Raw genomic sequence first — 26,314 nt, forward strand, 5'->3', positions numbered from 1 at the left:
GGTGACACCTGGCTTGAGAGCAGTACATGTGAAAAGGATCTAGGAGTCTTGGTTGACCACAAACTTGACATGAGCCAACAGTGTGACGCGGCAGCTAAAAAAGCCAATGCAATTCTGGGCTGCATCAATAGGAGTATAGCATCTAGATCAAGGGAAGTAATAGTGCCACTGTATTCTGCTCTGGTCAGACCTCACCTGGAGTACTGTGTCCAGTTCTGGGCACCACAGTTCAAGAAGGACACTGACAAACTGGAACGTGTCCAGAGGAGGGCAACCAAAATGGTCAAAGGCCTGGAAACGATGCCTTATGAGGAACGGCTAAGGGAGCTGGGCATGTTTAGCCTGGAGAAGAGGAGGTTAAGGGGTGATATGATAGCCATGTTCAAATATATAAAAGGATGTCATATAGAGGAGGGAGAAAGGTTGTTTTCTGCTGCTCCAGAGAAGCGGACACGGAGCAATGGATCCAAACTACAAGAAAGAAGACTCCACCTAAACATTAGGAAAAACTTCCTGACAGTAAGAGCTGTTTGACAGTGGAATTTGCTGCCAAGGAGTGTGGTGGAGTCTCCTCCTTTGGAGGTCTTTAAGCAGAGGCTTGACAACCATATGTCAGGAGTGCTCTGATGGTGTTTCCTGCTTGGCAGGGGGTTGGACTCGATGGCCCTTGTGGTCTATTCCAACTCTATGATTCTATGTGCTGCACTGCACCAAACTCCCCACACACCTTGCCCCTCCCCTTGCTAAGCAGCAGCAACCTGCTGTGTTAGGAAGCCAGGAAAGACATTACAGGTGAGGGGTAAACTACAGTTCCCTGTATTCTTGCAGGGGGGCGGGAGGTATGTGCTTTAAAGGTATGGTGGCATCTGTGAACAGACTGACATTTCCATGTAAGGAAAGACCAGCTTTTCATTAGTGTATGTCTACAGTGTAAACATAAAGCAGTTTTGAAATAGTTTATCTATTATTGTTACCATTATCATAACTATATTAAAAGAATTAACCAGCAGGTCCCAAAGCGGGTTACAACAATTTAAAATTCAGTATTAAAAATACTTAAAATTGCACTACAGTCACAGGAATAGGGTCATAGCTGTCAACTTTTCTCTTTTCTTGTGAGGAGTCCTATTCGGAATAACGGAATTTCCCTTAAAAAGGGGGGAAAGTTGACAGCTATGAATAGGGTGGGTCCTAAAAACACACATCTGGCAAAGATCAGGGCAAAGAGGTGTGTCTCCAGCATTCACCTGCACCTCTGTGGGCAGTTCCACAATTTAGGAGCTGCCACAGAGAATGCCCTCTACTAGGCCACCCAATCCCCAACTAGTATCAGGAGACCCTTTCCTGCTGCTCTTAAAGCCCGAGAGGGTCTATAGGGAAAAAAGCAGTCTCTCAGATATTTGGGACCTAAGTCATTTAAATTGAATTCAGAAATGAATTAGCAACCAATGCAGCTGTTTCAAAATGGGAGTTGAATGACTTTTAAAGGCAATCGGGGTGCTGAATTTTGAACCAGTTGAACTTTCCAAGTTGTTTTCATCTGGCTACAGATTTCTTTAGATGCCCCCTAGCAAAATAGCACACTCAACATGTTGGGCATTATTTATTTATTTTCCAAAGTTATAGGTCACCTTCAGGGTAAAGGCCTCCCAAGGTGGTCCACTTAAACATTTTAAACCATAAAATAAAACTAAAACATCTCATTACAATTTCAAAAACTAAAAACAGCAGTTCTAGAATACAATATAACCCAGTACAGCAATGCAGATAAAACAGATTTTTAAACAACAACAACACAACAATTTAACAGTTAGGTACTCAGGCCCTCACCTTATTAAAAGCAAATTGAAATAAAGAAGGTTTTAAAGCTAACACAAACAGGGCCAGACATCAATTCCCTCAGGAGTGAATTCCACAAATATGGAGCTACCACTGAAAAGCCCATGCCCCTAGTGTTTGCCAGTCTAAGAGATCTTATTGACAGTGGCCATGTGAACAAAGCTTTCCTAATCTTTTTTTTAAAAAATTATTAATTTCCTTTTCTTTAGTTACAAATATACTTATAACATACAGCTTACATAAACGTCTCTCCCTCCCCCCTTTTGGACTTCCCTCAACTTCCATTTCTGATTTATTAACCTCATTAGTATATTCTGCTATTTTCTACAAATATCATATTTTTCCTTTTATTACATTATCTATTCTCTATCCAGAAAGTTGTGAATGTTTATTTAAAGCCTATAAGATCAACAATCTTTCTTTGTATCTGCAAATATAATATAAAAGGTTCCCTTTTTCAAAATCCCTATTGTCCTTTCCCCAAAGTCTGTGTGTCAGCTTCGCCAATTCCGCATAGTTCATCAGTTTTTCTTGCCATTGTTCTTTTGTTGGAATTTCTCCAGTCTTCCAATTCTGTGCTAGTAGTATTCTTGCTGTCGTTGCATATGTAAATAATGTCCTTTTATCTTTTGGCAGGTCTTGTCCGAATATACTCAACAGGAAGGCTTCTAGTTGTTCAACAAATGTTATTTTAAACATTTTTTTAAATTCGTTGTAGATCATTTCCCAATATACCTTAACACTTTTACAATCCCACCACATATGATAAAAAGTCCCTTCAACCTCTTTGCGCCTCCAACATTCCCTCTGTTCATATTTATATATTTTGGCCAATTTCACCGGTGAGATATACCATCTATACATCATCTTCATGTAATTTTCCTTTAACAATATACAGTCTGTAAATTTCAGATTTACTTTCCAAAGTTTTATCCAATCTTCAAATTGTATATTGTGGCCTATGTCTTGCACCCATTTGATCATTACTGATTTCACTTCCTTATCTTTCGTTTCCCATTCCAAAAGGATGTTATGCATGTTATGTATTTTCTTTTATAATTTTGAGTTCTCTTCTATAACTTCCTTTTGGAATTTAAAAACCCTGTATAAAAAGCCTTTCTTACTGTCCTCTTGAAAAATATATTTTAGCTGCCTATGATGCAACCAGCTTTGAAGATGTTCCTTTATTTCCTCATATTCTTTCAATTCTAGTTTCCCTTCCTGTTCTACTAACAATTCTCTATATGTCGGCCAGACTCCCTTTCCCCCCAATGTTTTTAGTGACCACCAAGGTGTTTTGGGTTCTAATAGTTCATTATATTTGTCCCATACTTTGAACAATGCTTTTCTTATTATGACTGTGGATTTTTGTTTTTCCATACCATAGATAGATATGCCATCCAAACCTATTGTCATGTCCTTCCAAGTCTGTTATCTCTTCTCTGTCAAGTTTGATCCAATCTCGGATCCATATTAGGGTTGCAGCTTCATAATACAATTTTAAGTCTGGAAGTGAGAAACCACCTCTCTCTTTCACATCTGTAAGCATCTTATTTTTTATCCTCGGGTTTTCCCCATTCCAGAGAAATCTTGAAATTTCCTTTTGCCATTCTTTGAAGCATGCAGTGCCTGCTATTATTGGTATTGTCTGAAAAAGAAATAACATTATTGGAAGCACATCATTTTTATTGCTGCGATCCTTCCTAAAAGGGATAGATTCATCCTGTTCCATATTTCAAGATTTCTTTTAACTTCTAGCCAAACTTTTACATAATTATCCTTATTTATGTTAATATTTTTTGCTGATAACCATATACCTAAATACTTTACTTTTTTGTGGGCTTCTATTCCTATCTTATCTGTTAGTTCTTTCTTTTCATGTTCTTTAATATTCTTTAATCTTACATTCTAATCTTAAGGGCCAGGCAACTTCCTTTGGGTACAGGTGGACAGAGTCCTTCAAATAACTTTGTCCTGAACTGTTTAAAGGTCAATATCAGCACTTTAAACTCCTCTGGAAACTAAAAGATGGTTTCTAAAAGATGTGGGGAGGGAAGCAGGTATTTATGATATAGCCCAAGTTGTGTTCATTCTGAGAATGACGGGACGTGTACTGACTTTGCACCCTCTGAAAGGTCAGCTGGGTTGTAGTTACAGTGGTGCCTCGCAAGACGAAATTAATTCATTCCGCAAGTTTTTTCTTCTTGCGAGTTTTTCGTCTTGCGAAGCACGGTTTCCCATAGGAATGCATTGAAAATCAATCAATGCGTTCCTATGGAGACTGTCCGGGGACAGAGGGGAAGCGCCGCGCGCCTTCCCCTCTGTCCCCGGACCTGTTTTAAAGCAAGGGAAGGGGCAGCGGGGAGAATCGCTTCCTGTGGAGACCGTCCGGGGACAGAGGGGAAGCGGCGCGCGCCTTCCCCTCTGTCCCCTCTTTTGAAGCAAGGGGCGGAGGGGAGATCGCTTCTCCCCGTTGCTGCCCCTTGGTTCAAAAGGGGTCCGGGGACAGAGGGGAAGGCGTGCGCGTGCCTTCCCCTCTGTCCCCTCTTTTGAAGCAAGGGGCTGGCAACGGGGAGAAACGATCTTCTCCCCGCCGCCCCTTGCTTCAAAAGAGGTCCGGGGTGCAGGGGCAAGCTTCGTTTTGCGAAGCAAGCCCATAGGGAAATTCGTCTTGTGAAGCAACTCGAAAACGAAAAACCTTTCATCTTGCAAGTTTTTCGTCTCGCGAGGCATTCGTCTTGTGGGGCACCACTGTATTACAGATTGGCAAATCTTGGCGTATATACACACTGAGCTGAAATGGTTCCAAAAAACCAACAAAGGGATCATCGCAGGAGCAACCTGTTTCCTGAGGAAAGTGGAAAGGTACAAAATGCTTGCTCTCCCTCCCCAGGGATTGATCTTGCAAAGATTCCCATAATATGATATATGTTGCTTTCATATGTGAATGTCATTTTCTTCTTTTCATGAAGTTCCCACAAAGCAGAGACACATGCACACAAAGTGGGATGCCCCGTATGCTTTTGCTGCATAACATCCCGGCAAAAAGCTTTTTTTAAGTCAATACCCAATAAACATTTGCACATCTCTGGCTCATAGTAGGAAACATAGCAGAAAAGATTCAAATCTTACAGAGAGAAATGCTTCTGCCAGAACAGGATTCCCTGCAGCTGTCTGTACTTAGCTTCTCATGTGGATCGTTTGGATTTTATAGTGCAGGCCCCATACATACACAGCTTCCTGAGGGCCAGAGACACAGCTGTAACGAAAACTGAGCTACAGAATTGTATGCAAAGCCTTCTTGATGTTTGTAGCCCTCCAGATGTTGGCCTCAATGTCCCATTATGCCTGACCATCGGTCATGCTGGCTGGGGATGATGGGAGTTGGAGTCCAACAATATCTGGAAAGTCACAGCTTCTCCGCCCCGTTGTATGTTTAGTCCTCACAATTTACAATGATGCATCACTACCTCCTTTGGTTAGTTATCTGCAAAAATACCCCCCCCCCTTTCCCCTGAAAATAAGCTATTAAGCTGTCAGAGGAAATGTCCCCCCCCCCTTATTAATAGGAATAATGCTACAATAGTATTTACAGCAGGGATAGAGAACCTGTGGCCCTCCAGATGTTGTTGGGCTCTAAGTCCCATCATGCCTGATCACTAGCCACGCTAGCTGAGGCTGATGGGAGTTGGGGTCCCATAACATCTGGAGAGCCGCAAGTTCCCCATCTTTGATACCATTTATTTTCCTTCGCAAAATCATTCTTCTCTTTCAGAACTAGTTGACTAACATCCAAGCAAATTTGTAACGTTATAATTCCTCGATAAGAGTTTGCAGTTTATGAACTCTTCACATCACGCTTCAGCAATACACTAGTGTATTGGGTGGGTGATTCTATTATTTTATCATGTTTTGAGATAAATTGTTTTTCACCATTAGAAACTGAGATTCTCTGTGGGATCTCTTCAGCTTTGCCCGGCGATTCTGGAACCAGATCTGAAATTGTTCAAAAGGAAAAAAGGTACGCTTGTTACAGATCAACCATCTTCATAGGAAAGGGCTGTGTTGGAAAATGAAGCCTCAGTGTACAACCACATACTAACATAAAATATTGCTACTGTGAGAATAGGATGGTGGAACAGATGGGCCTTTGACCTGATCCAGCAGGGCTCTCCTTATGTTCTTTGAGCTATGACATACCCAATCTGGGTGCTAGATTGAAATGAACACTTTGTAGATAAAGGAGAGAAGAAAACTTGTGGAATGGCTGCATTTGGTGATTGGTTTTAGGAAATCAGACTGTCAGAGTCTCTGATGCGGATCTATCCAGAGTTCTAAGCTACTAGAAAGTGCTGGCTGTGGATGCTTGGTCATCCACTGCAGTCCAAAAAAGAGACCTGACTTTTAAAGCATTAAATGATGCAGTTAAAACAAAGATAAAAGTCCATCATCAGCACCTGAAGCAGAGTCAGAAAGTATTCTGAACAGCATCCAAAACAAGTTGCAACCAGGTTAGAAAATACAAATTGTGTCTACTTAGTAAGACCTAACTTCAGTCTGTTTGAAGGCAGATAAAAGAAAGTTGTTTAAAACTATGTGGAATTTTAAATCAAATGTTGGATAATAAGTCTCAGATTGCTAAATGCACTTTCATCATTTTGTAGTTATAACAAATCCTATTTTAAGTTTCTCATTCTACCTAAACAAAAGTTTGAAAAATGTACAGCACCCAATCCCATGCATGTTTACTCAGAAGTAAGCCCCACTGTGTTCAATGGAGCCTACTCCCTGGCAAGCATGCTTAGAATTGTAGCCTTAGTTTTTGCTGATATAAATTCCTAATATAATCATAATTTTACATTCTCTTGCAATCCTAAGCACACTTACTTGGGAGTAAAGATAATTGAATTTTGTATGAGTTACCTCTCACTATACAATCAAGACATCACACTTCCAAGTCTTAAATCCTGGCAACATACATGCTTTCGGGTTAAATAAAATGCATTTCTTTTATAGTAAGTTTATATTTAGGCAAATATATGTGGAGTTAGGGAGTGCAAATATATGCAGTGTCCTGTTTTCTCCCATAAAGTGCTCCAAAAGCAATCCCAAAACAGTAGGAGTCAATCTCTGCAGTTAATTATTATTTCCAACCACTGCGAGATCTACTAAGCAGACAGACAGACATAATCACAGAAAGATTCAAATAATGCTATTCAAAAGTTACCTGGATCCTGTCTTCATCTAAATCTAATTTTTGAGCTAGTTCTTCTCTAACATCAATCCCAGGATAAGAGTTCACTCTGAAAACATTTTCCAGTATTTCAATCTAAGGAGAATAAAGAGGAACATTATTACTTATTTATTGTTCACTGCAGCAAAAAATAAAGTTGAATCGCCTGATAAAAACTGAGGTCAGATTCTAAACTTAAATACAAATCAACAGTAATCAACTAAGCTATTTTGAACAACAGTGATAATTACATGTTAACATCTATACATATTTTTATTCAGTAAATGAATGATTGTACAGACTTTTGTGAAACAGGCATTTCTGGATTCTTGCTAATAAATACCCTCTTACTAAACAATGCACCAAGCAAAACATCCATTCTTAGATTTATGAATAGGTTAAATGTACTCAATCCCTACCTGGCTTCGAGTGAATGCAGTTCTTGGCCTCCTACCTCTGTACCAACTCAATTCCCTTTTGTAAGAAAGCTTTTCATTGACTGCAAAATAGTTTTCACATTTCCGAACCCTTTCTTCTGCCTCTGGGTAGCTGATCGCATTAAACAATGGGATTGCATAGGAAATGGCAGGAAACCGTAGACAAGGGTTGCAATCCTCTCCTGCAAAGTCACAAATGCAGTATTTTAATACCATGAAATGTTGGGTTATACGTTTCAAACCTAAGAAAGACAAAACTGAAAGATAACAACCTGATTTTTTCTTTACAGCTTATTTAGTGGATGCACACTGCTTGTTAATTATCTTTTTTAAAGCCCTGAATTCAGGTTAAAAAGTTAAGAAAACAGAAATGAAGGTTTCCCTCTTACCCAAATCACTGCATTTATCCATCCATGGCCTGTGTGGCTTTGCAGCAGTTGTGCCATCTTTTTTCTGCTCTAACCCCAAAATGCTTTCAATGGAAAATGAACAAGATGCCTTTTTGCTTTCCCCAAGATTGGATTTGTCCTGATGGTTGTGAGAAGTTGCATTAAGAGGACAGAGTGATCTGCTTGCCATTCTTGTACTGTCAGCCTAGGTACCAAATGCACCATAGTTCAGGTTTTTCTTTCCCAGTTCCTCCTTATAGCTTTGTTGACAAGGGGGTTGGATTCGCCACGTCATTAATTAAAATCTTTTATTAGAAAGTTTTAGCATGTCAATGAAGATTCTCCCACCAAGAGGCACGAGGAGTTAATTGTTTATTTGTTTGCAAGTAATTAGCAACTAATGGTGACACCAGGGGGGGCACCAAGAGGGACAAAAAGTGTTATCTCGTCTAACCAGAGCATCAGACTTAACTTTCTCAAAAGAACCAGCGCACAAATATAGCACTTCTCTTTTATTTGAAATCATTAATGTATAAAATCAGGTTTCTTAAAAAAAATAGCATTCTAATGGACTCCACTTACCTAAACATAACAGCATGATAGGAAACCAGTCAAGTAATAAGTAATCTCATTTAAGTGAATTTTCTTCCAATGAAATTTTAAAAATAATCTCTTAATGCTATTAGGGTAATCCTGATGAAAAAGCTTCTGTTTTTTCATATGCATATGTAATAGTGAACATGGTCAATAATATAACAATGGTGTTTGGCATAAGGCACACTGCAATGGGTTGGCAATGTTGTCAGAGCTCAGTGTAATTGTCTTCCAAGAGCATGGATTAGTTAACAGGAATTGTTGAACTAAGTAGTTTGAAAAGGTAGAAATTTGTTTGCTTCTCTCCAGCCCCCAGCACTTGTATTATGCTGATGTAATTTTATGCTGATATTCTAAGAGGAGCCCAACAAATACTTGTACAAAACTTTGGAGAACAATCCCAGTGAAAGCAATAGCAGAGGAACCTTTTGTTTAAAAAAAGCAGGATTGTACCCTGTATGTTACTGTTGCTTAGAGGGGAGGTGGTATTTAACATTAGTCAGTCTCATAGTAAACCCACTGGAATCAGTTAAGTAATTTTCCATCAATTTCAGTGGGTCTACTCCAAGTTGCAAAGTACACCTTTTAATATCAGAATCTGTTATGGATGGTGTCTTGTATGACTCCTTCCGGCAACTCCTGCAGTCAAGCTGGTGCCAAACATATTGTTCTGCTTTCCTTTGGACCACATCCAGTGGCGGAGCTTCATGCGCGTCCCGGGGGCGTGGCACACCACCCACAGGGGCGTGGCACCCAGCGGGGGCAGGGGGCAGCCCTGATGGTAGCCACCAGGATCCTGCTGCCGGGGGTGGTGTGCTCCCCCCGCACTCCTCTTCCTCCGCCAGTGACCACATCAGTGAGGCTGATTGGGGGTCTTGTCATCCATACACACTGCCCAACCTTGTGTCTGGGAGTTGCTTTTATGTGCTAAGTCAATTGGAATTTAGGTATCATAAATAATTAGTTTTTGCTATCCTAGTTTTTATAATGAACTAATGTAAAAAGTGGGTGGTGCTGTGGTCTAAACCATTGAGCCTAGGGCTTGCTGATTGGAAGGTTGGTGGTTCGAATCCCGGCAACGGGGTGAGCTCCCGTTGCTTGGTCCTTCTCCTGCCAACCTAGCAGTTTGAAAGCATGTCAAAGTGCAAGTAGATAAATAGGTACCACTCCGGCGGGAAGGTAAACGGCGTTTCCGTGCGTTGTCCTGGTTTCGCCAGAAGCGGCTTAGTCATACTGGCCACATGAACTGGAAAAACTGTCTGTAGACAAAACGTCAGCTCCCTCGGCCAATAAAGCGAGATGAACACCGCAACCCGAGTCGTCTGCAACTGGACTTAACTGTCAGGGGTCCTTTACCTTTTTAAAGCATATAAAAGAAGGTTTGAAGTTAAATACATTTATTAAATGCATCAGTATTGTATTTTTTCCAATAAAGTATGAATGGGAAACTCAATTTCATCTCTGGACTCCACAACCTTGCTGTCAGAAAGTTCTTCCTGATATTTTGCTGGAATCTCCTTTCTTGTAAGTTGAATCCATTAGCTTGGGTCCTACCTCCAGAGCAGGAGAAAACAAGCTTGCTCCATCTTCACTGTGACAGCTCTTTAGATATTTGAGATGGCTATCATATCTCCTCTCAGTCTCTTTTCAAAGCTAAACATACCCAACTCCTTAACCATTCTTCATAAGGCTTAGTTTCCAGACCATTGATTGTCTTGATTGCCCTCCTCTGAACACATTCCAGCTTGTCTTAAATTGTGGCACCAAGAACTGGACACAGTATAAATAATAATAATAAAATTAAAAATAATAATTGATCATTTATATCCCGCCCATCTGGCTGGGTTTCCCCGGCCACTCTGGGCGGCTTACAACAAAATATTAAAATACAATAGTCCTTCGGATATTAAAAGCTTCCCTAAACAGTATTCCAGGTGTGGTCTGACCAAGGCAGAATAGAGTGGTACTATTTCTTCCCTTGATCTGGACACTATACGTCTGTTCATGCAGCCTAGAATCGTATTAGTTTTTTTGCTGCTGCATTACACTGTCCGCTCATGTTAAGCTTATAGTCTAAAACCTCTAAATCCTTTTAGTATTTACTGTTGGGAATCCAGGTGTCTCTCATCTTATATTTGTGCAGCTGGTTCTCCCTACCTAAATGTAGAGTTCTGTCCCAATCTGTTAAAGACATTTTGAATTCCGATTCTGTCTTCTGTGGTATTAGCTACCCCTCCCAGTTTGATGTCATCTGCAAATTTGGTGTCATCTGCATCCTCTCAATCCTTCATCCAAGTCATTTATAAAGACATTGAACAACAACAGACCCAGGACAGAACCCTGTGGCATCCCACTTGTCACTTTTCCCCATGATGATAACCATTAGTGAGCACTCTGGGTTTGGTCATTTAACCAGCTGTAAATCCACCTTGCCCAGCACACATTTTGCCAGCTTCTCTGCAAGAATATAATGGAGAACTTTGTCAAAAGCCTCATTGAAATCAAGATACGCTATATCCACAGAATTCCCCTGAGTTGGGAATAACGGTGAATTGTGCCATTTTGTGTCACTTTTTATTTTAAAATGAATGTTAAATTATTTATTTTTGTTCTACAGTAGTTTGTACTAAAAAGAACATTAACATTAATAATAGCTCTGTAATGCTGCCATCTAGTGTTGGCAATTTATTGGTGTAAGCTTTGGGGGTAAGGTAAATTATAGAGTTATTAAAAACATTAAAGTCTCTTTAATTCCCTATTCAAAAGAAATTAAAAAAAATGAGAGCTTAATTAATCTATGAATAATAAGCTTACATTATTTTGAGTTAATATTCAGCTAATATTTGCATTTATCATAGTTTGTTTTCTGAGAATGGCTTCCATGGAAGGTAAAACCAGAGAAATAAATTACTTTATGTATGGCATACTATTGAAGCCTGCTTTGCTCCTTTCAAGTCCTTTTTTGCTGCCTTGGCTTAGTATGCTGACCAAACCCATGTTTGTGGTTAAGCTCTCTCCAGACTAACCTTAGGTTACCAGATGTACCCGTTTCCCAGGGACAGTCCCTGGATTTACAAATCAATCCCCTGACAAAATCCTATCATTCCTATTGAAGTTGAAAAGTGTCCCCAGATTCATTGAAAAAAAATCTGGTAACCTTAGACTAACCACGAGCTGTAACCAAAGTCTGTCTGGTTAAGCACAAGCCTGAATTCAGAGAACACATGAAGCCAATCCTTGGCTTATTTCAGCACAGGCTTGAAAAGGACCAGGGAAAAGCAAATTAGGTATGAGCTCCAAGCCACACGTCCGTGCTCAGCCAAAGTTTAGTTCAGTGTGATGTGCACAACAACCTAGGGAAATAAGAGCACTCTGTTCCGCACCAGATGGAAACCCAGCAACAAAATGTGGGGAAAGACAGCAAGCAATCTGCAGCAGTGCAAAACGTCCAATAAACATGTTCGACTTTAAAAATCCAGTATGTGTACAAACGCTGCTCTTCTTTGGGAATACATTTACAAATAAAACAGTATTTGAAAGTTTATTGTAGAACCTTTGTTATCTGTTGGGCTCTTGAAGTGAGCAGTGCTCTCAAGGTGTACAGTAACTACAGTGGTGCCCCGCAAGACGAACGCCTCGTGAGACGAAAAACTCGCAAAACGAAAGGTTTTTTCGTTTTCGAGTCGCTTCGCAAGACGAATTTCCCTATGGGCTTGCTTCGCAAAACGAAGCTTGCCCCGCAAGCTCCGGGGACAGCGGGAAGCGCAGTGCGTCTTCCCCGCTGTCCCCGGACCTCTTTTGAAGGGGCGGCGGGGAGAAGCGCTGCGCTTCCCGCTGTCCCCGGACCTCTTTTGAAGCAAGGGGCGGCGCGGAGAAGATCGCTTCTCCCCGTTGCCAGCCCCGCAAGCTCTGGGGACAGAGGGGAAGGCCTTCTCCTCTCTCCCCGGACCCCTTTTGAACCAAGGGGCAGCAAGGGGAAGAAGCGATCTTCTCCTCTCCGCCCCTTGCTTCAAAAGAGGGGACAGAGCGGCGCTTCCCCTCTGTCCCCAGACGGTCTCCATAGGAACGCATTGATTGATTTTCAATGCATTCCTATGGGAAACCGTGCTTCGCAAGACGAAAAACTCGCAAGAAGAAAAAACTTGCGGAACGAATTAATTTCGTCTTGTGAGGCACCACTGTATCTAGCTATACTTGTTCCAATTTTGCCAGTGAACTGTCTGTATTTATCTTCCGTCTAGGCAAGCAGGAGGGGGGGGTGAGGGGTGCAGCCTAGGATAAGGAGCCTGGGTGTAGCTAGGGAGAAGGTATGGCCTGGAAAGAGTTCTGCAGGCAGACAGAGAAGGCTGGAGGGCTCCATTTGGCCTGCCTGACCTGAGGTTCCTCACCTCTATTGTGATTTATGTGAAGGAGGCCCCCCAGCCTGTTCACAGGTCCTTATATGATCAGTGAAAACAGTTGGTCCTGGCAAGTATTAACTGCTCTCAGTCTTAACATGATAACTGCCATTTGTCCAGATTTTAATTTGTCTGAATTAATTTGAAGATGTATTTTAATTAATTCATGCCTGTTTTTATGTATACTGTGTTATTTGTATGATGCTAGCCGCTCTGAGCCTGGCTTCGGCTAGGGAGGGCGGGATACAAATAAAATTTATTATTATTATTATTATCATTAAAATGTAAAGAGTGAATGGCAGATGTAGTATGGGTAACTAATGACAGTGTCCCTTATCTTCCTAAAGATGCAGTCACTACCGCAGAAAAGTATTTTACTCTGGAATGGGTTAAAAAACATGGTTGCACCTTGAGAGTAAGTGCAAATGCAGCCTTATTATGCTTTCTGGTGGTAATGTAACTTCAGTACATTGGAATTTTGATTTATGCTTTATTTATTTCCTAAATTTTTAAAAAAGAAACATTGGACTCTTTTGATGTACTATTTTGATGTATCTGGCAGCCCAGCCAGTGCCATCTCAGGATTCATAAAAAGAGAGGGGAAAAGGTCAAACCAGGAAAAAACCATAATGGCCTAGGCTGCAGTTCTATACACTTACCTGGGAGTAAGAACCACTGAATTCAATACTGTAGTGCTCATTTCTGAGTAGACATTAGATTACACTGCTAGTTAATCATTTCATTAAAGTTCTTACTTTTTCTAAGTCAGTTTGTATTACACATGGTAAATATTTGATAACGGAGTAATTCTTATCATAATGACTTGGGTTTATATATACTGTATTAATGTACTGCTGCATGTATCCCAGTCTCTGAGCAATGAGACTGCTGGGATTTCTGTGCTTACCTAGGGTTCTATTTTCTTGGAATGAAGGTCAATAGAGATTTTGGTGTCTTTAGGATATGTGGTTGCATTTACACATATATACAATTTAAGCATAAGATCAGCTCACAGCATTAACACACAAACATATCAATTCTCCATTGTTCCAGGGAAGGTCCAAGCCACAGTGCTTGGGTCCAGCACAGAGCATGACATACCTGTCTCTTCAGCATCCAGTATCAGCCAAAACTTACCCACAAAAACCTGGCTACCATTCTTCTACCTTTCAAGGTGATCTTGATTCCAAGTAGGGGCAGAGTTAACCCCACTTGTCTATATGGCAGCATGGCTAATGTAAACAGCACTATTATACTGCCTGCCATTACCTTACCAAAGGAACAGGTTCAACTGGTTTCCTCAGAGATTCCACCCCCACATACACTGGATCACAGGTTTGAAGGGACCCATGGGTGTCATCCAGACTGACCCTGGCAAACTCACAACAGTATTCTTAAAGTAGAACTTTATTTTAAAAACAGTACTAATATATGATCAAATCTTTTTGATTGGTCTCAGACACTTTGCTGTTGGCTAGGTAAGCATAATGTTGGATAAGCAGAGCATACTCTCTCCTCTTAATGAGTTAACCAGCTGGCAGTTATTAATACTATGGACATCATTTTCAAATCCATCTGGAATTTGCAGATCCCAGGCTCTGCATGCCTCTTAATATATTTCGACCCATTCTCCTTTCGTATCCAAAGAATAAAATAATATGGCCAAAAAAGCCAAACACAAATAAAACCGTGTTTAAAAGATCCACTTAGCAACAGAGATGTGTGCTAGGCCGCAAAGCAGTAATTTTAAGAGTCGGGGCTGGGAGGGGGGGAAAGGGCATCGGAAGCGGCGGCTGGGATGACACGCAACATGGCGTGCCATCCTTTGCCCGCCTCGCTTCATGGAGAAGCCCCGCTGTGACCGGTGAGGACTTGCTCCCAGGTGAGCCTCGCGCAGAGGGCGACCAGCCGCAAACCCTTCTGAGGGCCACACGGGGTGGGGGAGGCAGGAAGGGCCGCCAGCCCCGGCGCAACAACCCCCGCAGGAGAGGCCAGGAGAGGAGAGAGCCTGTGGATCCGGATTAATAAATAAGAGGCCGCGCGCCTCCTCCTCCTCCTGCTCCTGCTTCGGTTCGGAGTGGCCGCCTTCTCAGCCAATGGGAAGCAGGCGGCGCGCGGTCCGCCGCGTCTGAGGGAGGAGGCGGCGGCAGCGGCGGCGGCCCTTGCAGCCGCGGCCCGCTGCGTGGAAGTGCCGGGGCGGGATTTCCTGAGCTTCCCTGTTGTGGCTGCTCGGGGAGGAGGGAAAGGGGAGGCGCCAAGCGGCGGGCGAGCGGCCGGGCGAGAGCGCGAGGGTGGAGACCCGTCAGCTGGGTGCGGCGTGAGGGGGCAGCTGGGCCGGTCCGGCCTGTGAAGATCCGTCCGCCGACATGCCTGGGATAGACAAGCTGCCCATCGAGGAGACCCTGGAGGACAGCCCCCAGGTGAGGAGGGGAAGCGGCGGGAGAGGCGGCGAGCTGAGGGCCCTCGGCGCCGCGAGGCAGGCGGGAGGGCTGGTGGCGGGCTGCGGAGCCCCATCCCTGGCAGCCACCATCCCGGAATAGTAACGCTTCGCTCCCTCCCTCCCTCCCTCCTTCCTCTCTTATCTCCCCCCCGCGCCGTCGCCGACCGCCGCCTCACGAGCGACTCCCTAGCGACAAGGAGCCTGTGCAAAAACTGTCCCGCCGCGGTCTGGTCTTTCCGCTTCGCCCTCTGCAGCATCTTCTCCGAGTGACACGGAGGGTTTGCTGCACCTCGCATGCAGAAGTGCTTCTGCTAAATCTGTGGGGAAATGGTCTTCTGCGTAGGCTCAGCGTTTAGACTTGTTTGGGGACGCCCCCCCTGCCCTTTTCCAAGTCGCCACGGGGCGCTTAAATGGAGTCCCAGGAAGCATAATCACGCGACTGTCTCAGGCACAAAAATAATCAAACCCAAAAGGCCTTCCCCACTCCTTTTTTTTTTAAAGTCCTTGGTTAGTGTAAAGGAAGCACCGCCTCCTTTCTCCATGTCTGGGCTGTTGGGGGTTAAATGGGGATGTTGCTTCTGTCGAGTATAAAATCTGGAGGGTATGTACAGGGTGGGACATAAGAGCTCTTTCAGCGTTTTCTTGAGTTTTATACAGTATTGTATTCCCCCACCCGACTGAAGGTCTTTTTCTCAGGTCCCACAGAGTCAAGGGAGACAGTCTAGTAAGGACAGTAGAGCCCAGTGAAATCTGTTCCTGCCTTAAATTGCTGTGCAATTATTGAAATTGCTGCCTCAGTTTCCTCACTACACCCTTACTCCTACATTTGGTGGATTTGTTTATCAGTGACTTTGAAATTGTTTCCTTACATGTAGTGTTAGCTCAATTGCCTTGTAGGGACTCCTGTTCAAAGATTATGTTTAATAATGTACCATTGCCTTATGCACATTTTCTTTGAATTTTGTTCTCTTGTAAGTGTGATTGTTTTCAGGTACAGTTACCTTGCAGTCGACTCCTATACACAATTAAACATTCATTTTTTAAAACTGAAATATAACAAAATTCTTGTGAACCACATACTGTCTCAAGAAAACTTGACAGATGCTTGCCTGTTGATTCTCAGAAAAGTAAAGATGTGTAACAATATACAGTAATGCTTTGAAAACCTTGTTTTAACCACTGAGTCGGTATGTGACCAGATTGGAAAGAGATGATGATTAGCATCTTCTGTTTCTTTTGAATAATTGGCTTCATTATCTCATATGTTGCTGTGTAAGAGATGTTTTACACTTCCCGTGATCTCATCTAAACAAGCTTTCAGAGTAGTGCTTTGCAGTCTCCTGTTTATGGTCTTGGCCACAGCAATAACATTAGTGTGCAAATGTTGTACGATAGATGCAACTTTGTTAGATTGAGAGAGTTTTTATACTAAGTAAGAGATGGACTACATATAAAATATGGAATTGATCTAGACCTAGTCTAGATATTCATTAAATGTAGAAGATACTTCTACCTCATCTACCTCATCTTAAAATCCCTTCCAGAATTATAGAAATTTAAAAAGAGGGGTTATTTAGTTAAGGGTTAGTCAGCATAATGCACTCCAGATATTGTTGCACTACGTCTCCCACCATCGCTGTAGACATACTTGCTGGTGATGATGGGAGTTCTAGCCCAACAATATCTGGAGGGCACAATGTTTGCTACCCCTGCTTTAGTTCATCATTCATCAATAAGATGGATGGTGATTTTCCCCTAATGATGTAAATGGGCAAGAATTAAAGTATAAAATGTTTCAAAAAAAGGACTCTCTAGAGACCAGAGGCATCCAAGTTGCTGCTAGCTTGATTAACAAACAACAATCAGACCTTGAAGCACAACAGATTTTAGGGGTACTATGCATAATTTCCTATATCTTAATGAAGTTGTTTTCAAACTGTGTTCTGGGGTTCCTCAAAAACTTAAGGATGCTTCATTCAGAAAATCAGCAATGTGGGCAAGTGCGCTCATTACTAGCAGTCTCCTTACAAAGCTACCCCTAGGGCCCATTTGAGAACTAAAAATTACTGAGGTCCACCAATCACAAAATTGTGCTGCAGAGGATGGATAGATGCAGAAATTGGCACCATCTGCTGACAATTACTAACATCCAAAAATCATTGTGCTTGTGGAATGACTTCATTGAGTGCAATGAACTTCTCCAAACTGGTATGGAGGGTTGGAGGAAGCCCCAAAGCAAATTTAGGGGTCCTTCCTCCTCTGAATGAGGGAGCTGCTGCTGCTAGCATCTAGCCAACCAAAAGTCTACTGTACAATCGGGGGTGGGTGGGTTGTAGCATTGAGGCAGGACCAGAAAGTGGGCTGCAGGCCACTGTCGGTCCTTGAACCAGTTTGAGGAATGCTGCTCTACAACTCTCAGCTACAGTTTGACATATTCTGGGAATTTGGAATGTATTCTCAGTGTGGTGATATAGACCTGGACAGTGTTACTCCTGAATCAACAGTGCATGCTAGTGATGCTTCAATACCCTCCTCAATGTACAAGAATTCCTTTACAGAAGTTCCTCATCAAACTAGCATAAACAGGTTTCCCTGAAAGTAGTAAGCTTTGCCATAACTCAAACCATCATGCAAGCAGACAAAAACATTCAGCAAAGTTCTCAAGCTGATAAAGTGTAAGCATAGGATTGTACTGTTGGCATCACAGGAATTTGTACCTATACAGGGTCATTTATCACAACCTCATTTTCTTATTCTAAATTTTTGTATCTGCAAAGTGTGAAGTTTCATTCCCTTGCTTTGCATAGCATAAGGACTCTTTCTACAGAAAAATAATTCCTCTTCCAGAGTCCAAAGTGGCCTTTGAGAGCATATCCATTAGTGTTGTTGTTGTTGTTTAGTCGTTTAGTCGTGTCCGACTCTTCGTGACCCCATGGACCAGAGCACGCCAGGCACTTCTGTCCTCCACTGCCTCCCGCAGTTTGATCAAACTCATGCTAGTAGCTTCAAGAACACCATCCAACCATCTCATTCTCTGTCGTCCCCTTCTCCTTGTGCCCTCCATCTTTCCCAACATCAGGGTCTTTTCCAGGGAGTCCTCTCTTCTCATGAGGTGGCCAAAGTATTGGAGCCTCAGCTTCACGATCTGTCCTTCCAGTGAGCACTCAGGGCTGATTTCCTTCAGAATGGAGAGGTTTGATCTTCTTGCAGTCCATGGGACTCTCAAGAGTCTCCTCCAGCACCATAATTCAAAAGCATCAATTCTTCGGCGATCAGCCTTCTTTATGGTCCAGCTCTCACTTCCATACATCACTACTGGGAAAACCATGGCTTTTACTATACGGACCTTTGTTGGCAAGGTGATGTCTCTGCTTTTTAAGATGTTGTCTAGGTTTGCCATCGCCTTTCTCCCAAGGAGCAGGCGTCTTTTAATTTCGTGACTGCTGTCACCATCTGCACTGATCATGGAGCCCAAGAAAGTAAAATCTCTCACTGCCTCCATTTCTTCCCCATCTATTTGCCAGGAGGTGATGGGCCCAGTGGCCATGATCTTCGTTTTTTTGATGTTGAGCTTCAGACCATATTTTGCGCTCTCCTCTTTCACCCTCATTAAAAGGTTCTTTAATTCCTCTTCACTTTCTGCCATCAAGGTTGTGTCATCTGCATATCTGAGGTTGTTGATATTTCTTCCGGCAATCTTAATTCCGGCTTGGGATTCATCCAGCCCAGCCTTTCGCATGATGAATTCTGCATATAAGTTAAATAAGCAGGGAGACAATATACAGCCTTGCCGTACTCCTTTCCCAATTTGGAACCAATCAGTTGTTCCATATCCAGTTCTAACTGTAGCTTCTTGTCCCACATAGAGATTTCGCAGGAGACAGATGAGGTGATCAGGCACTCCCATTTCTTTAAGAACTTGCCATAGTTTGCTGTGGTCAACACAGTCAAAGGCTTTTGCATAGTCAATGAAGCAGAAGTAGATGTCTTTCTGGAACTCTCTAGCTTTCTCCATAATCCAGCGCATGTTTGCAATTTGGTCTCTGGTTCCTCTGCCTCTTCTAAATCCAGCTTGCACTTCTGGGAGTTCTCGGTCCACATACTGCTTGAGCCTTCCTTGTAGAATTTTAAGCATAACCTTGCTAGCATGTGAAATGAGTGAAATTGTGCGGTAGTTGGAGCATTCTTTGGCACTGCCTTTCTTTGGGATTGGAATGTAGACTGATCTTCTCCAATCCTCTGGCCACTGCTGAGTTTTCCAAACTTGCTGGCATATTGAGTGTAGCACCTTAACAGCATCATCTTTTAAAATTTTAAACAGTTCAGCTGGAATACCATCACTTCCACTGGCCTTGTTATTTGCAGTGCTTTCTAAGGCCCATTTGACTTCACTCTCCAGGATGTCTGGCTCAAGGTCAGCAACCACACTACCTGGGGTGTACGAGACATCCATATCTTTCTGGTATAATTCCTCTGTGTATTCTTGCCACCTCTTCTTGATGTCTTCTGCTTCAGTTAGATCTTTACCACTTTTGTCCTTTATTATGGTAATCTTTGTACGAAATGTTCCTTTCATATTTCCGATTTTCTTGAACAGATCTCTGGTTCTTCCCGTTCTGTTGCTTTCCTCTATTTCTTTGCATTGCTCGTTTAAGAAGGCCTTCTTGTCTCTCCTTGCTGTTCTTTGGAAATCTGCATTCAATTTCCTGTATCTTTCACTATCTCCCTCGCATTTTGCTTGCCTTCTCTCCCCCGCTATTTGTAAGGCCTCGTTGGACAGCCACTTTGCTTTCTTGCATTTCTTTTTCATTGGGATGGTTTTAGTTGCTGCCTCCTGTATAATGTTGCGAGCCTCCATCCATAGTTCTTCAGGCACTCTGTCCAGCAAATCTAAATCCTTAAACCTGTTCCTCACTTCCACTGTGTATTCATAAGGGATTTGGTTTAAATTGTATCTTACCTGTCCAGTGGTTTTTCCTACTTTCTTCAGTTTAAGCTTGAATTTTGCTATAAGGAGCTGATGATCTGAGCCACAGTCAGCTCCAGGTCTTGTTTTTGCTGACTGTATAGAGCTTCTCCATCTTTGGCTGCAGAGAATATAATCAATCTGATTTCGATGTTGCCCATCTGGGGATGTCCATGTGTAGAGTCGTCTCTTGTGTTGTTGGAAAAGCGTGTTTGTGATGACCAGCTTGTTCTCTTGACAGAACTCTATTAGCCTTTGCCCTGCTTCGTTTTGATCTCCAAGGCCAAACTTGCCAGTTGTTCCTTTTATCTCTTGATTCCCTACTTTAGCATTCCAATCCCCTATAATGAGAAGAACATCCTTCTTTGGTGTCACTTCGATAAGGTTTTGTAAGTCTTCATAGAACTGGTCAATTTCAGTTTCTTCAGCACCAGTAGTTGGTGCATAAACTTGGATTACTGTGATGTTAAAAGGTCTGCCTTGGATTCGTATCGAGATCATTCTATCATTTTTGAGACTGCATCCCAGTACCGCTTTCGCCACTCTTTTGTTGACTATGAGGGCCACTCCATTTCTCTTACGGGTTTCTTGCCCACAGTAGTAGATATGGTAGTCATCCGAACTGAATTCGCCCATTCCCGTCCATTTTAGCTCACTGATGCCCAGGATGTCAATATTTATTCTTGCCATCTCATTTTTGATCACATCCAACTTACCCAGGTTCATGGTTCTTACATTCCAGGTTCCTATGCAATATTTTTCTTTACAGCATTGGACTTTCCTTTCGCTTCCATGCATATCCACAACTGAGCGTCCTTTCGGCTTTGGCCCAGCCGCTTCATCAGCTCTGGATCTACTTGTACTTGTCCTCCGCTCTTCCCCAGTAGCATGTTGGACACCTTTCGACCTGAGGGGCTCATCTTCCAGTGTCATAACTTTTATATGCCTGTTGTCTTTGTCCATGGAGTTTTCTTGGCAGGGATACTGGAGTGGCTTGCCGATTCCTACTCCAGGTGAATCACGTTTGGTCAAAACTCTCCACTATGACCTGTTCATCTTGGGTGCCCTGCTCGGCGTAGTTCATAGCTTCTCTGAGTTCTTCAAGCCCCTTCGCCACGGCAAGGCAGTGATCCATGAAGGGGATCCATTAGTACACACCCCTATATAAGATAACTGAAGTTTGTTACGCATACACTTTAATTTCACACTGACACAGCCTGTTTGAAGTCTATTATGAAAAGTTATTTGTCTCATTTAACCAGAAATGGAAGCTCTGTTGGATTGCAGAACTGGATCAACTCTGAAAGGTTGGAGGCAACGCACACTGAACAAACTGTGGCTTACTTAAATTCACTGCTTAAGCAAAATTTGACTCATAGTGTTCCTGACTCTTATCCGCAATGCTACGCCAGTCTAGAACATTAATAAGTTTTTACACACATTATATTTTATCAGAAGCTACTATTTTAATAGGTTTACTTCCTTTTGGAGAAGAAAATATACATTCTATTAAAAATTCATTTTGATTCATTTTGAATAGATAAGGCTATAATCCCAATATCTGTCAAAATTATTTTCCACGAGCTCATTTGTTGATGAACATTCATAAGATAAGGATGGAGAGATCATTTAACATGCCAGTATTATAGTAGTAATAATAATAATAATAATAATAATAATAATAATAATAATAATAATAATAATAATATAAATAAATAAATAAATAAATTTATACCCCGCCCACCTGGCTGGGTTTCCCCAGCAACTATGGTTGGCTTCCAACAAAGATTACAAAATACAATAGTCCTTCAGATATTAAAAGCTTCCCTAAGCAGGGCTGCCTTCAGATGTCTCCTAAAAGTCTGGTGGTAGTTTTTTTCCTCTTTGACATTTGGTGGGAGGGTGTTCCACAGGGCGGGCGCTACTACCGAGAAGGCCCTCTGCCTGGTTCCCTGTAACTTCGCTTCTCCCAGTGAGGGAACCGCCAGAAGGCCCTTGGCGCTGGACTTCAGTGTCTGGGCAGAACAATGGGGGTGGAGACGCTCCTTCAGGTACAGTATAGTATTGTTACCATGTTAGGACAAAAACCACTGTACTCAAATTGCAGCATAAAGGCTGTTCTACTACTCCAGAGGTGCAGCATTTAAACAGTTCCACAAATAAAAACATAAATATTTAAAATGCTGTTTTCCCAATCAAGTAAAAATTCATATAGCTGAATAATAAAAGATGAGCTAAAAATGTAGTGTCCTTTCTGGCACCAAAAGAACAGCAAGTTTGATGTTAGGCAAGTGTCCATGGTAAGCTGATTAGTAGTTTACAAGCACACCTAGGTAGTGTTTGTCATTTCAATTTAAATCCCAAAGTAAATAGAGATGGGTGGTGGCTCCAGTTTTAATGTCTACACTTCTAAATAGCTCATCGTCGGCAATACAAAAAGTAGGACATACTTATAGGTGTTGGCATTTGAAATAGATTTCATGCAGCCTTTGGAATCCATAATGATCTATGATGGACATAAGAAAATAGCAGGCCAGTGGGGGGAGAACTTGTCGCCCTCCAGATGGTGCTGGACTACAGCTATCATTCCTCACCATGGACACAGTCAAGGGGGAGCAGCGGGGCATCTGCCCCCCTAGAGCAAGTAAATCAATACAAATACTTAACTAACTGAGGTTCTGCCCCCACTAATATGAAGCCTGCCCACCCAAATAAATCCTGGCTACATCCATGTCCCTGATCATTGTTCATGTTGGCTTGAGCTGATGAGTCCAACAACATGGAGGATTGTAGCTTTCCTATTCCTGCTCCATCCCTCCCTTTTTCAAACAGCTGCTCAATGTTCTGTGGTCACCGAGTATGCACGGTTGTTAATAGGTCTGCATCATAGGGTTTAAAGATTTTTTTTGTACTTCTGCAAACATAAAGGTTAAATAGCTGTTTTGGCTATTTAAGGGTCAGCGCTTGACTTTGGTCACATTCATCACTTCTCTGCCTTTTGGTTAAGATCAAGTGACTGATCACATTCATGTACTTGAGGCACATGCCTTCCCCCAGTGAATCTTGGGAACTGTAGTTTATCCTAACAGCTACAATTCCCAGCGCCCTCAACAAACTATAGTTCCCACAGTTGTTTGGGGGAAGAAGCTATGTGTTTTAAATGTAAAATGTGGATGTGACCTATGAGTTTGTTAATAGTATATAGGATATAGAATAAATGATTTTCTTCCCCCCCCCAAAAAAAAGAAGAAGTAAATACAGAAGTTTATGCTCTTTGAAACTTGAGATTTATGGGACATCTTAAATTGAACCAGAAGCTGTAAAATTAGTCTTTCCCTCTCTCCCCCTCTGTGTTTGTGTGTGTGTGTATGTATGTGTGTATTACATAGACCAGAAGCTATATATTCCAGCACAGTGGTACCTCTAGTTATGGACTTAATTTGTTCTGGAGGTCCATTCTTAACCTGAAACTGTTCTTAGAGGTGTGCTTTTGCTAATGGGGCTTCTTGCTGCCCCTGTGCCGCCGGCACACAATTTCCATTCTCATCCTGGGGCAAAGTTCTCAACTCGAGGTGACTCTTCCAGGTTAGCAGAGTTTGTAACCTGAAGCGTTTGTAACCTGAGGCGTTTGTACTTGGTCTTCATTAGTAGCTAGGTGGATGGAAAGCTCACAAGGAGGACATGCTGGAAATGGCTGTGCCTATTGTTTGTCATCAGGTTCCCCTAACTGGAAGCATAAGCTGTTTTCAAAGACACGAGTTCAAGTTCTTGTTATTACAGCATATAGCCATCGATGAACCTATTATCCGTAATTCTAGATTCAGGTAGGTAACCATGTTGGTCTGACGCAGTTAAAATATATATAAAAAGTTTGTCCAGTAGCACCTTAGTAAAAAGGTAAAGGTACCCCTGCCTGTACGGGCCAGTCTTGCCAGACTCTAGGGTTGTGCGCTCATCTCACTCTATAGGCCGGGAGCCAGCGCTGTCCGCAGACACTTCCGGGTCACGTGGCCAGCGTGACAAGCTGCATCTGGCAAGCCAGCGCAGCACACGGAATGCCGTTTACCTTCCCGCTGGTAAGCGGTACCTATTTATCTACTTGCACCCGGGGGTGCTTTCGAACTGCTAGGTTGGCAGGTGCTGGGACCGAACGACGGGAGCGCACCCCGCCACGGGGATTCGAACCGCCGACCATGCGATCAGCAAGTCCTAGGCGCTGAGGTTTTACCCACAGCACCACCCGCGTCCCTAGTATCACCTTAGAGACCAACTAAATTTGTTCTTGGTATAAGCTTTCGTGTTCATGCACACTTCTTCAGAGAGTGTATCTGTATCTGAAGAAGTGTGGTAGTGTCTTAGGAGGTGCTTTCTGCTTCATGACTGCCAGACGCATGTCAAATGCCTAGTAGCAATACATTTTATTCCAATATGTTTTGAGTCACTGGAAACTAAAATCTAGCTATTACACTATAATTTTAATGTTATGAATGTACATTGTTTGTTATTTTTAGACACGTTCCTTGCTGGGTGTATTTGAAGAAGATGCTGCAGCCATTTCCAGATACATTAGCCAGCTGTATCAAGCCATGCACCGAATTTATGATGCACAGGTAGGGTGATTCTTGCAGAATGCATATGTTAGCTACTCTTGAGTTAGCTCTCCAAAATAGTGTGTTTTATGATTTCTATATTCTATATGTGTCTTTGGGTCTTTTTTTCTTTCTGTTCTTTCCCTTTCTGTCCATTACTTCACACTCCAACTACTAACTGCCTTGTACCGACATTCCATGTGAATATGTGTTTTTTCCTTGGTTTTTATTTGCTTATTTTTTCAGCTGCTGTTCTCCTCCTGGTTAACTTGTTTACCTGCTCTGGAGCACTATCCAGCTGCTCCTTTCAGAGTTCTGAGGCTGCTCCCAAAGCTATGATAACTGCCTTCCTGAACTCTACTCTCCCTCTTCCCTCTCTCCCCACCACCACAGCGCATATGAGCTCATGCATGCACACCTAATTATTATTATTTAACTGCCCCCTTTGTGGGTGTAGTTTTTAATATATGTATACTTCAACATAACTTGTCATTCCCCCAGGGATGCAGCAAGCTTCCTTCTCATTTGTTGGGTTTTCTTCCAAACTGATTGGCAGGGGGCTAATCTTGCTGTTAGAGAGAATGATACTGCCTTTTGTTTTGAATGATGGTCCCTTTTACATTGGCTTAACAGCAATCTAAGTGTGATCATGTATTGTTGGTTTAACTTAGAAATGCCTGGTATCTGCAGCTTCTGGTTCAAAAGTGTGAAATTTATGATATGACAAAAAAGATCTTTTTTTTTTACTTAATAGCTAAGCACCACCTTACCATGGTTAAATAATCCAGAAGGTTGCATCCAGAGTGGCTCTTTGCAGTTGTGTGGTGTTTTTATGAAATCTACAGTATATTTTCATTATCAGTGCAAAGTAGGAAATATTTCTTGTCTTTTCCCCCCCTTAACCAGAATGAATTAAGTGCAGCAACACATTTGACTTCAAAGCTTCTAAAGGAATATGAGAAACAGGTATGAATGAACATATTTGGGTTATGTTCTTAGAACTCTACAATTTTATGTTACAATCTGAAGATTGCTAGCCTCTTATACTGGGTCAGCTTATGTTCATTTAATGCAGGGCGGGGAATTGGTGGTCCTTGGTTGTTGTTGGACTCCCACCTTCCATCAGCCCCAGCCAGTCTGGCCAGTGAAAATCAGAACTGTAGTTCAGCAACACACATTCACTACCTCAGCTTTAAAAGTAGCCAGTCATGTGGGAATTAAGGAGGTGAAGTGTTTCCTGTTTCTTTATTTCTGTGCCAGGCAGGGAAAGCTCCATTTGCTTAATTTCTTCATGTCATGCTTACTGTTAAAAACACAGAACCTGACTAGTAAAGAAATAGCATCCAAGTTAAAACCACCACGAATAAGCAGACTTAACATTTCAGTTTTAGAACAACATAGGCATTCTACTAACATCAGCTAACTTGTCT

At 42.3% G+C, this 26,314-nt stretch overlaps 2 protein-coding genes across 4 annotated transcripts in view; one reads left to right on the forward strand and one right to left on the reverse strand.

Moving 5' to 3' along the window:
* Positions 1-1,592: 1,592 nt before the first annotated feature.
* On the reverse strand, positions 1,593-11,187 carry HESX1 (HESX homeobox 1). Of its 3 annotated transcripts, XM_082210616.1 has the most exons (6): positions 9,657-11,187; positions 7,899-8,037; positions 7,492-7,691; positions 7,067-7,168; positions 5,773-5,835; positions 1,593-3,487 (listed from the first exon to the last, which is right to left on the reverse strand). In XM_082210616.1, exons 2-6 carry the CDS (start codon positions 7,918-7,920, stop codon positions 3,155-3,157), a joined length of 720 nt encoding a protein of 239 aa, XP_082066742.1. In that variant the 5' UTR covers positions 7,921-8,037; positions 9,657-11,187; the 3' UTR covers positions 1,593-3,154. The 3 variants fall into 3 exon arrangements, with proteins under 3 accessions (XP_082066742.1, XP_082066741.1, XP_082066743.1); XM_082210615.1 differs by lacking the exon at positions 9,657-11,187 and having other exon boundaries at positions 7,899-9,649; XM_082210617.1 differs by lacking the exons at positions 1,593-3,487; positions 9,657-11,187 and having other exon boundaries at positions 5,435-5,835; positions 7,899-9,649.
* A 783-nt stretch (positions 11,188-11,970) lies between these two features.
* Positions 11,971-26,314, forward strand: part of APPL1 (adaptor protein, phosphotyrosine interacting with PH domain and leucine zipper 1) — a 44,964-nt gene continuing 30,620 nt past the window's right edge. Inside the window, exons 1-4 of the mRNA XM_082209670.1 lie at positions 11,971-12,107; positions 12,681-15,309; positions 24,807-24,905; positions 25,791-25,850. Coding sequence (XP_082065796.1) covers positions 15,256-15,309; positions 24,807-24,905; positions 25,791-25,850 — 213 coding nt within the window. The 5' untranslated portion in view covers positions 11,971-12,107; positions 12,681-15,255. The remainder of the gene's footprint in view (positions 12,108-12,680; positions 15,310-24,806; positions 24,906-25,790; positions 25,851-26,314) is intronic.

Source organism: Podarcis vaucheri, assembly GCF_965113315.1.
Source record: "Podarcis vaucheri genome assembly, chromosome: 2".
In the NCBI taxonomy this organism is placed as follows: domain Eukaryota; kingdom Metazoa; phylum Chordata; class Lepidosauria; order Squamata; family Lacertidae; genus Podarcis; species Podarcis vaucheri.